This window comes from Mobula birostris, chromosome 9 (genome assembly GCF_030028105.1).
Source record: "Mobula birostris isolate sMobBir1 chromosome 9, sMobBir1.hap1, whole genome shotgun sequence".
Lineage (NCBI taxonomy): Eukaryota > Metazoa > Chordata > Chondrichthyes > Myliobatiformes > Myliobatidae > Mobula > Mobula birostris.
Window position 1 is genome coordinate 104453397 of NC_092378.1, and position 15198 is coordinate 104468594.

The 15198-nt window shown below is 46.2% G+C and overlaps 1 protein-coding gene across 1 annotated transcript in view; it reads left to right on the forward strand.

Moving 5' to 3' along the window:
• The first annotated feature begins 590 nt into the window (after positions 1–590).
• baiap3 (BAI1 associated protein 3) overlaps positions 591–15198 on the forward strand; it is an 85549-nt gene continuing 70941 nt past the window's right edge. Inside the window, exons 1-7 of the mRNA XM_072267293.1 lie at positions 591–602; positions 850–927; positions 1207–1314; positions 3492–3551; positions 10394–10460; positions 11214–11427; positions 12777–12821. Of these exons, the coding sequence (XP_072123394.1) occupies positions 591–602; positions 850–927; positions 1207–1314; positions 3492–3551; positions 10394–10460; positions 11214–11427; positions 12777–12821 (584 nt within the window). The remainder of the gene's footprint in view (positions 603–849; positions 928–1206; positions 1315–3491; positions 3552–10393; positions 10461–11213; positions 11428–12776; positions 12822–15198) is intronic.

Consider the following 15198-nt stretch of genomic DNA (forward strand, 5'->3'; position numbering starts at 1 on the left):
TATGGTCAGTGACCATAGACGGTGTCTGTCGGTACCTATGATCAGAGACCATAGACAGTGTCTGTCAGTACCTATGGTCAGTGCCCATAGACAGTGTCTGTCAGTACCTATGATCAGAGACCATAGACAGTGTCTGTCAGTACCTATGTCAGAAACCACAGACAGTGTCTGTCAGTACCTATGGTCAGAGACCATAGACAGTGTCTGTCAGTACCTATGATCAGAAACCATAGACAGTGTCTGTCAGTACCTATGATCAGAAACCACAGACAGTGTCTGTCAGTACCTATGGTCAGTGCCCATAGACAGTGTCTGTCAGTACCTATGGTCAGTGCCCATAGACAGTGTCTGTCAGTACCTATGGTCAGAAACCATAGAAAGTGTCTGTCAGTACCTATGGTCAGAGACCATAGACAGTGTCTGTCAGTACCTATGGTCAGTGCCCATAGACAGTGTCTGTCCGTACCTATGATCAGAGACCATAGACTGTGTCTGTCAGTACCTGCGGTCAGGCCCTGTAGACACTGTCTATGAGTGTCTGTGGTCAGGGCCTATAGACATTGTCTGTCAGTACCTGTGGTCAGAGCCCAATGACAGTGTCTGTCAGTGTCTGTGGTCAGGGCCTGTGATCAGAGCCCATGGTCAGTGTCTGTCAGTACCTATGATCAGGGCCTGTAGACAGTGCCTGTCAGTACCTGTGGTCAGGGCCCAAAGACAGTGTCTGTCAGTGTCTGTGGTCAGGGCCTGTGGTCAGAGCCCATGGTCAGTGCTGCAAGGTAACTCAAACAGTGTTCACAGTGTTTAGGAACTGGTGTGAAATGTAATGTGGTCTCTCTCTGCCCACCACAGCCTCCTGAGGACTCCAGTGACCAGCCTCCACCTCAAGCATCCGGACAGAGTGAGAAGCTGAAGATATCACACAAAAAGGTAATGCCCACCAACTTTGAGAGCTGGGGGTGACAGTGGGTGTTTGAGTTGGGAGTGAGTGGCCATGTGACGGGGTGCAGGAAAAGGCGTTTGATCGGAGCTTAGGAAAGAGTGGAGTACTGAGGGTTGATCACTGTGTTCTGAGGACAGTAGGGGTGGTAACAGGAACTGAGGGGATGGTGATTGTCAGGATGTCCTGGAGCAGGAGAAGGAGGGACAGGACGACGTTGAGACTGTCTGAAATTAAAGCTGATGTCTATGTTGTATCTGTGTTTGCAGCAACTGCTGCTCTACGAGGATGTGCTGTATACCCTGATCCACCAAACCGGCGTTCCCTCCGTAACACACGTCACAGACCAAGAGGAGATGATCCACTATCTGCAGAAGGTAACCCTGAGGGTCCCACCTCTCGCTTGGTGCGGGCACATTGAAATCCCAAACCCCAAACCACAGCTGGTTCTGGGTTACCCGGGAAAGCTCTATAACCCGTAGTTCTAAAGATAAACACCGAGACCCCGGAATGGCGGTTGGGGGGGCGGGGGGAGCAGGAGAGAGAGAAAGTGGGAGAAAGAGAGGAGGAGTGAGATAGTTGGAGAAAGAAAAAGGGAGAGGGGAGAGAGAGAGGAGTGGGAGAGAGAGGATGAGGGAAAGAGAGGGAGAGAGGAAAGACAGAGAGAGAGGGAGGGAGGGAGAAAGAGAGGAAGGGAGGGGGAGGGGGGAGAGAGGGGGGGAGAGAGGGAGGGAGAGAGAGGGAGAGGGAGGGAGAAGGAGAGAGTAGAAAAGACCGGGGGGGGGGGGAGAGAGTGTGGGAGAAAGTGAAAAGGAGAGGGAGAGAGAGGGGAGAAAGAAAGGAAGAGAAATGGAGGGAGGGAGGGAGAGAGAGGGAGAAACAGAAAGGGAGAGGGGGAGGGAGAGAGAGGGGAAAGAGAGGGAGAAAAAGAGAGAGGGAGAGAGAGATGGAGAGGAAGAGAGGAGTCAGAGAGAGGGAGGGAGGGAGAGAGAGGGAGGGAGGGAGAGAGGGAGGGAGGGAGAGAGGGAGGGAGGGAGAGAGAGAGGGAGCGAGGGAGAGAGAGAGAGGGAGGGAGAGAGAGAGGGAGGGAGAGGAAGGGAGGGAGAGAGAGAGAGGGAGGGAGGGAAAGGAAGGGAGGGAGAGGGGGGAGGGAGGTGGAGGGAGGGAGGGAGAGGGAAAGGGAAGGAGAGAGAGAGGGGAGACAGAAAGAAGGAGTGATGGGGAGAGGGAGAAGGAGCGACAGAAATTAACAAATTCTTTATCTGGACTGGAAAGATCTCGACCCAAAACATCAGCCACATCTCTATCGATGCTGCCTGTGCCACTGGATTCCTCTTGCACTTTGCTTGTTGCTTCTGACTCCAGCATCTGCAGTCTCTAGTGTCTTTGAGATAAACTGAGTATTACCAATAAAAATGCAAGCATAAAGAAACTAACAGAGACAGACAGGATTATAAAGTAGATGAAAGAGAGAGAATCATATCATAATGACCTACCCAAGTGTTAGAGAAACACTGTGATTCTCCCAATGTTCCCAAAACCACTTGTGTTGATTTCAGTAACAAATCTGTTGTGAACAGTTGGTCTGTGTCTTGGTGTCAAATGGAAAATGCAGACAGCCTGTCTGTTTACGATGTGGGGTAAGTGTAGTTACACGTTGAACCTTGCTGTGCAATTATCCACTTGCTTAGTCACCTGCATTGTGATCAGCCTCTGCTGATGGAAATGCCTTTCTGCAGGCAGGGAGGAGGCTGGCATTGCCAGACATCCCACCCCGCAAAAACTCATTTCAGGGAGGTAGCACCCCCCCCCACCCCCCGTCGACCTCCAAGAGTGTATGTAATACTTTGTTTAGTGATTTTGTCTAATCTGTAAACCAAGTTGAGTATATGCAGGAAATGTGACATTAAAATATGTACATATATTATATTATATTATCATGTTTATTCTATTACAACTTTAAGCAAGTCTACAGGGAGTTTGGCCTCATCACGTAGGACATCAGTAGCGTAGCTCCTTAGCAGCTGGCCAGCTAGTTTAAATAACGTTAGCTATGCTAATGAATGAATGACACCTGTTAAACCAACTCACCTCAACATGTCTTTTACATTTTAACCCACCATGGGCAATAGAAAAGTCACTGTTGCAAACAGTGCAGCGAGCAACACTGTCATTATTTTTGAGGTCGACTGTAAAGCCCGCCCACAGAGAAAACTGATAGGTCTACTTAGCACGATCGGGATGCTCGCTCTCCCTCTCCCTCTCAAAACAATCGATTTGCAGGATATTGTATGTAATTTCCAGGCATCAGGGAGCCACTATCAATATGCGGGAGACTCCTGGAACTTCCGGGAGAGGTGGGATGCCTGCATTGCCCGGGGTTCCTGCTCCCGACACCTGTTGGGGAACAAACATTGCTGTCAGAGCAGGTCAGGGGGTTAGTGAGTGTGCCCCCACAAGGGGAGAAAGCATTCGGTCAGAAACTGTCACTTGCATTGTTCTGCTGTGTATGTGTAGGCTGCAAGAGCCTGAAGAAACTTTTAATGTTTTGCAGGTCTTTCAGCTTGACACATGTGATCATGAAGCCGCGATGTGCAGAGTGAAAGAGGCTAAGGTAAAACTGTTAGAATACAGCCCTGGGACAACTCCTCACAAGCTAAGCCCTCCCTCACTTCAGTCAGGAGACAAGCTCAACTGAGCCACAAGCAAAGGCGGGCAGGTAGCCTCTGCCACTCATTCTGTCTTTGCTGTTCTTACCTAGCTTCGGTTTAAAACCATTCGCAACCTCTGGTCCTCTAATCCTGATACATCTACCAACTGATACTCCTGGTTTTCCTTTGTATCTGCCAGGGCTGCAGTGGCTAAGCTCTGGTTCTGTGCTATTTGGCCCGTCCATTCAAGGCCATTGATATAAATGCGACTGGGCAGATGGGGGCTGAAGGGGAGAGTAATGCCCAGCTGGCAATCTATTGCTTTTGTTTCTTTTGTGCTTGCAGTAAGGTACATCTTGTATTGTGTTCACTGGATCAGCTCTCAGACTGGCCCAGAGGACTTTGTGTGTTTCTCAGACTTCACTCCATGGATCAGTTCCTGGGATGTGATGGACAGACTGAGTCCCTGAGGTGCAGTGCCCAGGATGTGGTCATCGTCTAGGTTCCAGATCAATTCCCAGTATCTTTTCACATGATACTCCCCCAAGCTGCATTCCAGGAACGTGTTTCCAAAGCGTGTCCCAAACTCTGACAGCCAGGGACCATCCCTGTGTCCATATCCTGAGGTTTATACCTCAGGCGTGATGTCTGAAATTCATCCCCATTCCCAGAGTAAGAAACAAGTTGGGGATTCTTCTTAACAGGAAGTGGCCAGGGTTGTTTTCAGAGTTTATCCTCTGGATCTGGGCCCGGGAGCTGTCTGGATTCAGTTACAGTAACCTCCAGTGGTCTCACCTTGTGCTCACTACCTAAATAAACACAGACTACAGGAACAGACCCTTTGGCCCACAAAGTGTGCCAAACTAATTAAACTAGTAACTAAAGACCTAACTAAATGAATCCTTCTGCCTATATCCTTCCATTCTCAGCATATTCACATGCCTATTTAAGATCCTCTATTGTATTCATCTCTGTGGATGAGCCATATAGAATATTAACGTGTCTAAGTACAAATGGCTTCTTTTAGCCTGTGCCAGCCCTCTCCTGAAGCAATCTCATTAGCTCCAACACTTCTCTTCTTTTCTCATCGCTCTTGAATTGACTTTGTTTCAGGTACTTACGCATCTTTCTTTTGAAAGGTATTATCTGATTGTTTTCCTGTCAGACAACGTATTCCAATCACAACTCACTATATAAATGTGTTTTTTCTCGTACTGACATGCACATTCAGCCTGTCTCCTCTCAACACTGACCCACCCGAGTTTATGTTAATTACTCTATTGATGATCCAAAGATTCAAAGTACCTTTATTATCAAAGCATACAACCTGCTAACAGGCAGCCACAAGGCAAGAAACTCTAAAGAACCAAATTTTAAAAAATAAAGACCAACACCCAACACACACAGGAAGAGATATAAAAAAAAAACACAAATCATGCGAATAACAGAAAAGAGCGCAGCATTCTGAACCAAATTGAGCTCTTAGATCCAAATCCCTGGAGAAGGCCCAAAGCCTCATCATATTACTGCGGCAAATCGCTGCGAAGCTCACAGACATGAAACACAGCAGCCGGGGTAGCCTCATGGCTTCAGCATCGCGGAGAAAGGAGAGAACATCGTGGGAAAGCGAGCAAAGTCGGCCCGACCCTCGCCTCCAGTCTCAAACCCCTACCATTCCAGTCTATCTGGGCTGATACTTAAATTGCCCAAACAGCAGATTATGCCTCACATTAGGACCAGGGTTCCGCCGCAGTGAAACGCTCCAGGCCTAGACCACGCCACCCAGCGATTCGCTCTGGGCCTATTCACTCACTATCAAATCTCCCTTCATTGCTTTGAGGGGAGTGAACCACCCCATTCATCCTTGGTACTCTCACCACTTTGTCCAAATATAGACATAGAACATAGAATATACAGTACATAGATTTCTCCAGTAGTAGTCTCTTAAATTTCACTAGTGTATCTGCCTCCACCACTGACTCAGGCAGGGCATTCCACACACCAACCACTCTCTGAGTAAAAAACCTTCCTCTAATATCCCCCTTGAACTTCCCACCCCTTACCTTAAAGCCATGTCCTCTTGTATTGAGCAGTGGTGCCCTGGGGAAGAGGCGCTGGATATCCATTCTATCTATTCCTCTTATTATCTTGTACACCTCTATCATGTCTCCTCTCATTCTCCTTCTCTCCAAAGAGTAAAGCCCTAACTCCCTTAATCTCTGATCATAATGCATACTTTCTAAACCAGGCAGCATCCTGGTAAATCTCCTCTGTAACCTTTCCAATGCTTCCACATCCTTCCTATAGTGAGGCAGCCAGAACTGGACACAGTACTCCAAGTGTGGCCTAACCAGAGTTTCATAGAGCTGCATCATTACATCGCGACTCTTAAACTCTATCCCTTGACTTATGAAAGCTAACACCCCATAAGCTTTCTTAACTACCCTAACCACCTGTGAGGCAACTTTCAGGGATCTGTGGACATGTACCCCGAGATCCCTCTGCTCCTCCACACTACCAAGTATCCTGCCATTTACTTTGTACTCTGCCTTGGAGTTTGTCCTTCCAAAGTGTACCACCTCACACTTCTCCAGGTTGAACTCCATCTGCCACTTCTTAGCCCGCTTCTGCATCCTATCAATGTCTCTCTGCAATCTTTGACAATCCTCTACACTACCTACAACACCACCAACCTTTGTGTCGTCTGCAAACTTGTCAACCCACCCTTCTACCCCCCACATCCAGGTCGTTAATAAAAATCACGAAAACTAGAGGTCCCAGAACAGATCCTTGTGGGACATCACTAGTCACAATCCTCCAATCTGAATGTACTCCCTCCACCACCACCCTCTGCCTTCTGCAGGCAAGCCAATTCTGAATCCACCTGGCCAAACTTCCCTGGATCCCATGCCTTCTAACTTTCTGAATAAGCCTACCGTGTGGAACCTTGTCAAATGCCTTACTAAAATCCATATAGATCACATCCACTGCACTACCCTCATCTATATGCCTGGTCACCTCCTCAAAGAATTCTATCAGGCTTGTTAGACATGATCTGCCTTTCACAAAGCCATGCTGACTGTCCCTGATCAGACCATGATTCTCTAAATACCTATAGATCCTATCTCTAAGAGCTTTCCCACCACAGATGTAAGGTTCACTGGTCTATAATTACCCGGACTATCCCTACTACTTTTTTGAACAAGGGAACAACATTCGCCTCCCTCCAATCCTCCGGTACCATTCCCGTGGACAACGAGGACATAAAGGTCCTAGCCAGAGGCTCAGAAATCTCTTCTTTCGCCTCGTGGAGCAGCCTGGGGAATATTCAGTCAGGCCCCGGGGACTTATCTGTCCTAATGTATTTTAACAACTCCAACACCTCCTCTCCCTTAATATCAACATGCTCCAGAACATCAACCTCACTCATATTGTCCTCACCATCATCAAGTTCCCTCTCATTGGTGAATACTGAAGAGAAGTATTCATTGAGGACCTCGCTCACTTCCACAGCCTCCAGGCACATCTTCCCACCTTTATCTCTAATCGGTCCTACCTTCACTCCTGTCATCCTTTTTTTCTTCACATAATTGAAGAATGCCTTGGGGTTTTCCTTTACCCTACTCGCCAAGGCCTTCTCATGCCCCCTTCTTGCTCTTCTCAGCCCCTTCTTAAGCTCCTTTCTTGCTTCCCTATATTCCTCAATAGACCCATTTGATCCTTGCTTCCTAAACCTCATGTATGCTGCCTTCTTCCACCTGACTAGATTTTCCACCTCACCTGTCACCCATGGTTCCTTCACCCTACCATTCTTTATCTTCCTCACGGAGACAAATTTATCCCTTACATCCCGCAAGAGATCTCTAAACATCGACCACATGTCCATAGTACATTTCCCTGCAAAAACGTCATCCCAATTCACACCCGCAAGTTCTAGCCTTATAGCCTCATAATTTGCCCTTCCCCAATTAAAAATTTTCCTGTCCTCTTTGATTCTCTCCTTTTCCATGATAATTATAAAGGCCAGGGAGCAGTGGTCACTGTCCCCCAGATGCTCACCCACTGAGAGATCTGTGACCTGACCCGGTTCATTACCTAGTACTAGATCTAGTATGGCATTCCCCCTGGTCGGCCTGTCCACGTACTGTAACAGGAATCCATCCTGGACACACTTAACAAATTCTGCCCCATCTAATCCCTTGGAACTAATCAGGTGCCAATCAGTATTAGGGAAGTTGAAGTCACCCATGATAACAACCCTGTTATTTTTGCACCTTTCCAAAATCTGCCTCCCAATCTGCTCCTCTGTATCTCTGCTGCTACCAGGGGGCTATAGAATACCCCCAGTAGAGTAACTGCTCCCTTCCTGTTCCTGACTTCCACCCATATTGACTCAAAAGAGGATCCTGCTACATTACCCACCCTTTCTGTAGCTGTAATAGTATCCCTGACCAGTAATGCCACCCCTCCTCCCCTTTTTCAGCCCTCTCTATCCCTTTTAAAGCACTGAAATCTCCCTACCATTGTCTGTCTTTTTTTTATTCAAATTTTTATTATTATTTATTCTTATTTTACAAAGCAGCACAGCATGTCACAGAGCAGACAGAGTACAGCATATTTACACAGCCATCCCATGACAGGAAAACAAATAAAATTTAGAGACAGAAAGAACTTCTAATTTAAGTTTAAATTAACATACAACCAAAATTGATCCCACACGTCTTGCACTTTTCCCTCACTGTTAATTCTTCCCAACATGTGTTCATATGATGAAATCTTAATCATTTCCTCAGTCCATTCCTTCACAGTCGGAAATCTGGGTTCTTCCAGTTTTGCAATATAATTCTTGCAACAGTGATGAGACCCACCTTTAAAATAGTGAACTTGTCATTGTTTACATTAGGTATCATTGTCCTATCACCCGGGAGACAAAGCCGTGGGCACAAGGGCAGTGTGGAACCCCACCAATTCCCCAACAGATCAAGAACTTTACACCAAAATGGACGAACCATGAAACACTCCCAAATCATGTGAAAATATGTGCCCGCCTCATTTTTACATTTCCACCATAAATTATCATCAACAATCCCCATTTTGTAGTCTAGTTGGTGTCCAATAATATCTGTGTACTATATTATACTGAATAAATTTCCCTCTCACTTCCCTAATATGTCTACCCATATTTGATAAAATATTTGACCACTCATTATCTTCAATATCGCTTCGAAGATCCTTCTGCCATACTGCTTTGACATTGTTACAAGGTTCACCCACAGAGTGCTTGAACATTTTATAAAACACCGATGCTTTATGAACTTCCTGTGCTAATGTGAAGTATTCAGTTGAAGAGTTACTTTGTGGGTCACCGTTCTTGAATATGCTACTAATGCAATGTCTTATTTGTAAATACTTCCAAAAATTCCCTTTATCTACAAAGTTATATTTCCTCTGCAAGTCCACATATGACATAAAAATCCCATTCTCATGGAGATCACCGACTGTATTTACACCTTTAATCTTCTATTCTTTCCAGTACACCATTCTTTTCCCAATGCGTATCTCAGGGTTATTCCAGAGCGAGGAGTACAACTGGTTTAAATGTGACATTCTACAGGCTTTATGAATTGTGCTCCACACGCTCCTTGAGTGAAATAGTATAGGATTTAGATTGGTCTTGTTTTCCACACATTGTGAGAGGATGTTAAGGGGTAAGTGTGGTGCAGCCAGGCCCTGTCTGTCTTAAAGTTCATCTCTGAATCAGAATCAGGTTTAGTATCATTGGCCTATGTCATGAAATGTGTTGTGTTTGCAGCACAGTTACATAACAATAGAGAAAAAAACTGTGCATTACAGTAAGTATATATATAACAGTAAAGTTAAATCAGTAGTTCAAAAATAGAAATAAAAAGATAATAAGGTAGTGTTCATGGGTTCAGTGTCCATTCAGAAATTGGATGGCAGAGGGGAAGAAGCTGTTCCTGAATCGTTGAGTGTGTAACTTCAGGCTCCTGTACCTCCTCCCCGATGGTAGCAATGAGAAGGGGGCATGTCCTGGGTGATGGGGGTCCTTATTGATGGGTGCCACCTTTGTGAGGCACCGCTCCTTTAAGGTGCCCTAGATACTACCTCCCCATCACCTGTTTCCCTGTTTCATCAGTCTACGTCCTCCTAAATGAAGTTATCATCCTCATTTCTCTTCACTGCGTTTCCAGTTTTCACATCATCTGCAAAATTTGAAGTTGCGAACATTCTTTTCTGCTCAGGCAGTGGAGAATGACTTGCTTCTCCTATGGTTCTGGGAGTCCTGGGGTGGCTGGGGAGTGTAACGTCGCAGGGGCCTCAGCGGGCAGTAAGGGATGTGTGCACTGTCTGCTGTTCGTGAATGGCCCGGGGGCTCCTGTCGCAGAGACCCAAGCTGCTCAGCCGCTCCATGGATGGTGTTCATCTATATTGGAAAAGGTGCTAAAGTACACTGGACCCTGAGGATAGCAGAACCCAACTCTGGAAACCCTCGCAGAAATATCGACTCCCCTCCCCTCTCCGCCCTTCAGATGCTGCCTTCTGGTGGATAAGCAGCAGTTTCTGGGTTTACCTCGAACCAGATAACTCGGTGATTTAGCCTTTCTCTGGCATGTTTGTTGGATGCTTTTTTACCCATCGTACTGGAGCAGGGAAGTGGGAGCTGTGTTGCCCTTTCTCCTGCTTGAGCTGATTGGTCCTCAGTTGTGCTGATATTGTGTACTTCTTAAACACAAGAGATTCTGCAGCTTCTGAAATATTGTGTGCTTCCTTCTGTCTCTCACAGGGACCCTCCCTGACCCTGAAGGTGACTATTATGGAGGCAAGGAACCTATTAGCCAAGGATGCCAATGGTGCGTAACCCAGAGTCTGGGAATTGCCTTGTCTATCTCCCAAAGTTCTTCATTAATGTGGGGCAGATGTGCCGGGCTTCACTGGGGAGTAAACCTTGGTATAAATCAGTTGATGTTTAAGTCAAAAGGTAGACAATAGCATTTTTTAACACAGAAACTAACAACAGGTTAACAATTTAAAGTTAAAGTGTTAACACTGAAGTTTTTGCCTTTCCCAGGTCACAGCTACCTGTTACATTCCAGTAATTTTCCCGTTGAAATGAATGCCCGGCTCACAAGTCAGTGAGCCAGCAAGCTGTTTAACAAGTGGAAGTGCTGGAGATGGGGGCAGAGGATGGCTGGGTGGGTGAAGGGGTTGCTGTGTTAAAGCTTTGGAGCCTTTACAAGTGTGTACAGAGCACCCCAATCACACACAAGCCAGGCTGGAGGGAGATGTAGCCCTGCCTACACATTTCCCAGTATTTTGAGCTGTGAGTGCCTGGGGTCTGTCATCCCAGTGATTACTCTGCAATCCCACTGATACGCTTTAATCTCACTGATAATTCTCAAATTCAGGTGATTAGTGCCAGTGGTGAGGTACACCGCTCTATCTCACACTATTTATGGAATTAATGTACCACTTCCTTTCCCCCAGTCGCCATCCTAGCTGTTTCCTCTACTGTCTCCCCTTCATCTGACCAACTACCCGCCAATAGGGTGATGCCCTGGGGAGCTCTCTCACCTTCCACTCCCTGACATTATGTATCTCTGCAGGTTTCAGTGATCCCTACTGTATGCTGGGAATCACTCAGGGACAAACCACACAGGAAGTAGAAGAGAAGAAGGGTCGAAAATTCAGCTTCAGGCGGAAACGGGAGAAGATGGAAAAGAGGTCGAGCCTCAAGGATGTCCTCCCAGCCAAATACATCCACGTCACGGATGTCAAATCAAATACGCTAAATCCTGTGTGGAACGAGAGCTATGCATTGTGAGTAGACACTTGCTCATTAATGCAAATACCTAATCAGCCAATCATCTGGCAGGAACTCAGTGCGTAAAAGCATGCCGATGTGGTCAAGAGGTTCAGTTGTAGTTCCAACCAGACATCAGAATGGGGAAGACTTTGACCATGGAATGATTGTCGGGGCCAGGCGGGGTGGTTTGAGTATCTCAGAAAATGCTGATCTCCTGGGATATTCACACAAAACAGTCCCTAGAGCAGGGGTTCCCAACCTTTTTCATGCCTTGGACCAATACCATTAAGCAAAAGGGCTCTGGAGTTTCCAGAGAATGGGGTGAAAAACAAAAAAAAACATCCAGTGAGCGGCAGTTCTGTGGGTGAAAATGTCTTGATAGTGAGAGAGGTCAGCGGAGAATGGCCAGACTGGCAGGAAGGCGACAGTAATTCAAATAATCACAAGTTACAGCAGTGGTGGGCAGAAGAGCATCTCTGAAAGCTACAGTGTGGGAGAGCAATGTCACAGAAATACAGGGACAGACAGGGACAAGACGGAGTAGAGATGAGAACTTGCTTGAACAGAAACCAACACAACAAGGACTGATGGCTGAACAAGATGGCTGAATAGGTCTCGACGGGAGCGAAGCCAGGCTCAGCAGATTTCTGGACAAGAAGCTTACAGGTGCAAAGGCAAGTGAGTGTGTTGGAATAACCCGGCCTAGAGGTAACAGGGAGATGGGTGAGTGAGGACTGGAGCTGAGTGAGATTGCAGAGATGTAGGTAGGTGGAGTTTCTGTCCATTCAGTGCTGGATAATGGGCAATTTAACCCAGACTGGGGGACAGGGGTCACAGAGAGGTCATGGTACGGTGGGGCTAGGAGTCATCGCTGAAACCATGTGTGTTTGATGGTGTTTTTATCACCCAACTATACCAGGGGAAAATTACAGTTAGCCTACCAAGGTGAGAAAAGCAGAGCACCCAAGGGAAACTCATGTGGACTCAGTGGGGGCATGCAAACTCTACACAAGCAGCACTGGAACTTAGGATCAAACCCGGGTCTCCAGAGCTGTGAGGAACCTGCCCTGCTAATTGGACTGCCGGGCTGCCCAAGCCCTGCCCACTCACTTTGCAGAAAATCAATTTGCAAATGGTGAGCTCTCCCAAACAATCTCCTGGCACTTTCCCACCAGGAGCCCTGAGTACAAGAAGCCCAGTTGACTGAGACTCCAGCACTGAATGGGCCTGACAGCAAATAGATTTCAAAGGTACCTCATTGACTGCGAAATACCTCGAGGCAGCATGGGATTCTGAAAGGTATTGCAGGAAAGCAAAGCCTCTTTTCTCCCTTTATTGAGTATTGATTTCTTGTTTATTTCAGTGAAGTGGATGACATCCACATTGATCAGCTCCACCTTGACATCTGGTGAGTTTCACTTATTTCACTTTCTATTCTTCACCTGCCTCTCTCACCTTCTCCCTCACTCTTGCTCTGTCTCCAATTCCCTTCTCTTTTGCCTCTTTCCCCTCTTTCTTTCATTGTTCTCCATCCTTCTTTCTCAATTTTTCTCCTCTTCCCTCTCCTTCTACTCTCTCTCCTTCACACATTTATTTATATTGCTTTTCCCTTCATCTGCTTCTCTCTTTCTGTCTTTCTGTTGCTTTTCCATAACTCTTCCTCCTTTGCATTCTGTCTCTCCTTTATTCTTTGTATCACTGCCTCCTTCATTCAACTCTCTCTCTCTCTCTCTCACTCTCTCTCTCTCTCACTCTCTCTCTCTCTCTCTCTTATGTGTGAGGTTGAGATCAGAGGGATTTGCCTGGGATCTGAGAGTATAATGATGGCCATTATGTTAGGCTGTAATACCTATCACCCCCTTAATGCTGGGGTCAAAAAAGTAGCACTTTACCATAAGTTTGACAAGAATATTTGTGCCAAGTCTCTTTGAGAGAAAGCCACATGTTATCCCTCTATCTGCGGCTGTTATTCAGAGTGGCCTTCTCAGTTATTCCTTGTCCACTGGTGGAGGAGCAACAGAGTTAAAGAACAGGGAACAAAGTGTTCAAACCACAGACAAGGGGTTAAAGGTCATGACATGACCAGCCGAGCGTCCTCCCTCTACCATCCTCCCTCTCCCAGATGACCAAACGAAAAATATGTGAAATTGACACTGATTTGCTGAACTGAAGGCCTCGGCAAAGACCATGGTGAAAAGGAAGTAGGTAGGAGTAGATATAGGAGCCGGACACCGCTCAGCATAGATCACAACCATCACTAGAGCACAGGAGCAAGAGACTGAGAAGAGCCTAGTCATCTCCTTGAGCCTCACCTGTCATTCACTAAGGATATAGTTGATATGCAATTTAACTCCATGCATGTGTGTTTTCCCCAAATCCTTTGATACCTTTACCTAATAAAAATTCCATCTATCTCAGATTTAAAATGAACTAGTAACCCAGTCAATTGCTATTTGTGGAAGACAGCATTATCAACCTTCCCCCATTGGAAATCATTTCCCTCTACCTTTTCAGTTCTATTTAATAGCATGAAATTTCAATCAAATCGTCCTTTAATTTTCATAATTCCAGAATATACACTCTATAGTTTCAATTATCTCTCCTTGTAGTCAATGACTTCTTCTGGAAATTCCGCTGCTGTTTTCACTGCCTCCCACAGTGCAAGGATGTCAAATTTATTTAGATTTCTTTGCTTCATATGTCACACCATTTAGAAGGTACACTATTCTGCCATTCTCTGGTCGAAAGCGGATCTATTTTTTTTCCAGTGAAACATTTTTGCCACAGTTCTGTTCAATTCTTTAATCTTTGCAACATTCTTTGCAATTTTATGCTTACAACCTTTAAGTATTTGGCCATGTTGGACATCAGTATCAATCCCATAATCTAAACCATTTCTAAATGCACTTCCCAACATTGATGCTTGCTGGACACAATGAGACATATCCTGTTCATTTGACAGCCTACCCATTATCTGCCTAGAAGGGTCAACAACTTTCCTTCAATTCCATGAGCTTTTCTATCATGAGTGATGTCTTTAAATGCAGTCTGTAAATCCCTATGAATAAAATCGATAGACTTCCCTTTCTTCGCAGCCTTAGTTACTTCTTCAAAAACCTATATCTGTGCAATTAGCACGAGTTCCCCATTCTACAGATCTATGCCAGGTCTGTCTGAGCAATTCAAAGTGCTTCAGGTAATCAGTCACTACATTTAACGACAGACACGCAGTTCCCTGGCCCTCTCCCCTACCCAGCTTCCCATCACCTTCAAGCTGCTGGCTGCTCACCCCAGAGATACCTGAGCCCTCCCAAAAAGTTGTGGGAAACCTGTCCACCCAGTCCTGCCAGATCATGATCTGCAATCAGATCAACCATCTACTCGTTGTGAATTCACTTACCACCATGACTGTCTTTAAACCCATGGGGGCTCTGTCTCCCCCTCACCAACTCTAAATCCACAGTCACTATCTCTGTCACCCACTAACCATAAACCTGCAGGATAGTCCCACACTGACACTAATTCCACAGTCGCTATCTCTGTCACCCACCGACCATAAACCCACAGGGTCATCCCACACCGACCCTAAATCCACAGTCGCTATCTCTGTCACCCACCGACCATAAACCCACAGGATAATCCCACACTGACCCTAAATCCACAGTCGCTATCTCTGTCACCCACTGACCATAAACCCACAGGATAATCCAACACCGACCCTAAATCCACAGTCGCTATCTCTGTCACCCACCGACCATAAACCCACAGGATAATCCCACACCGAC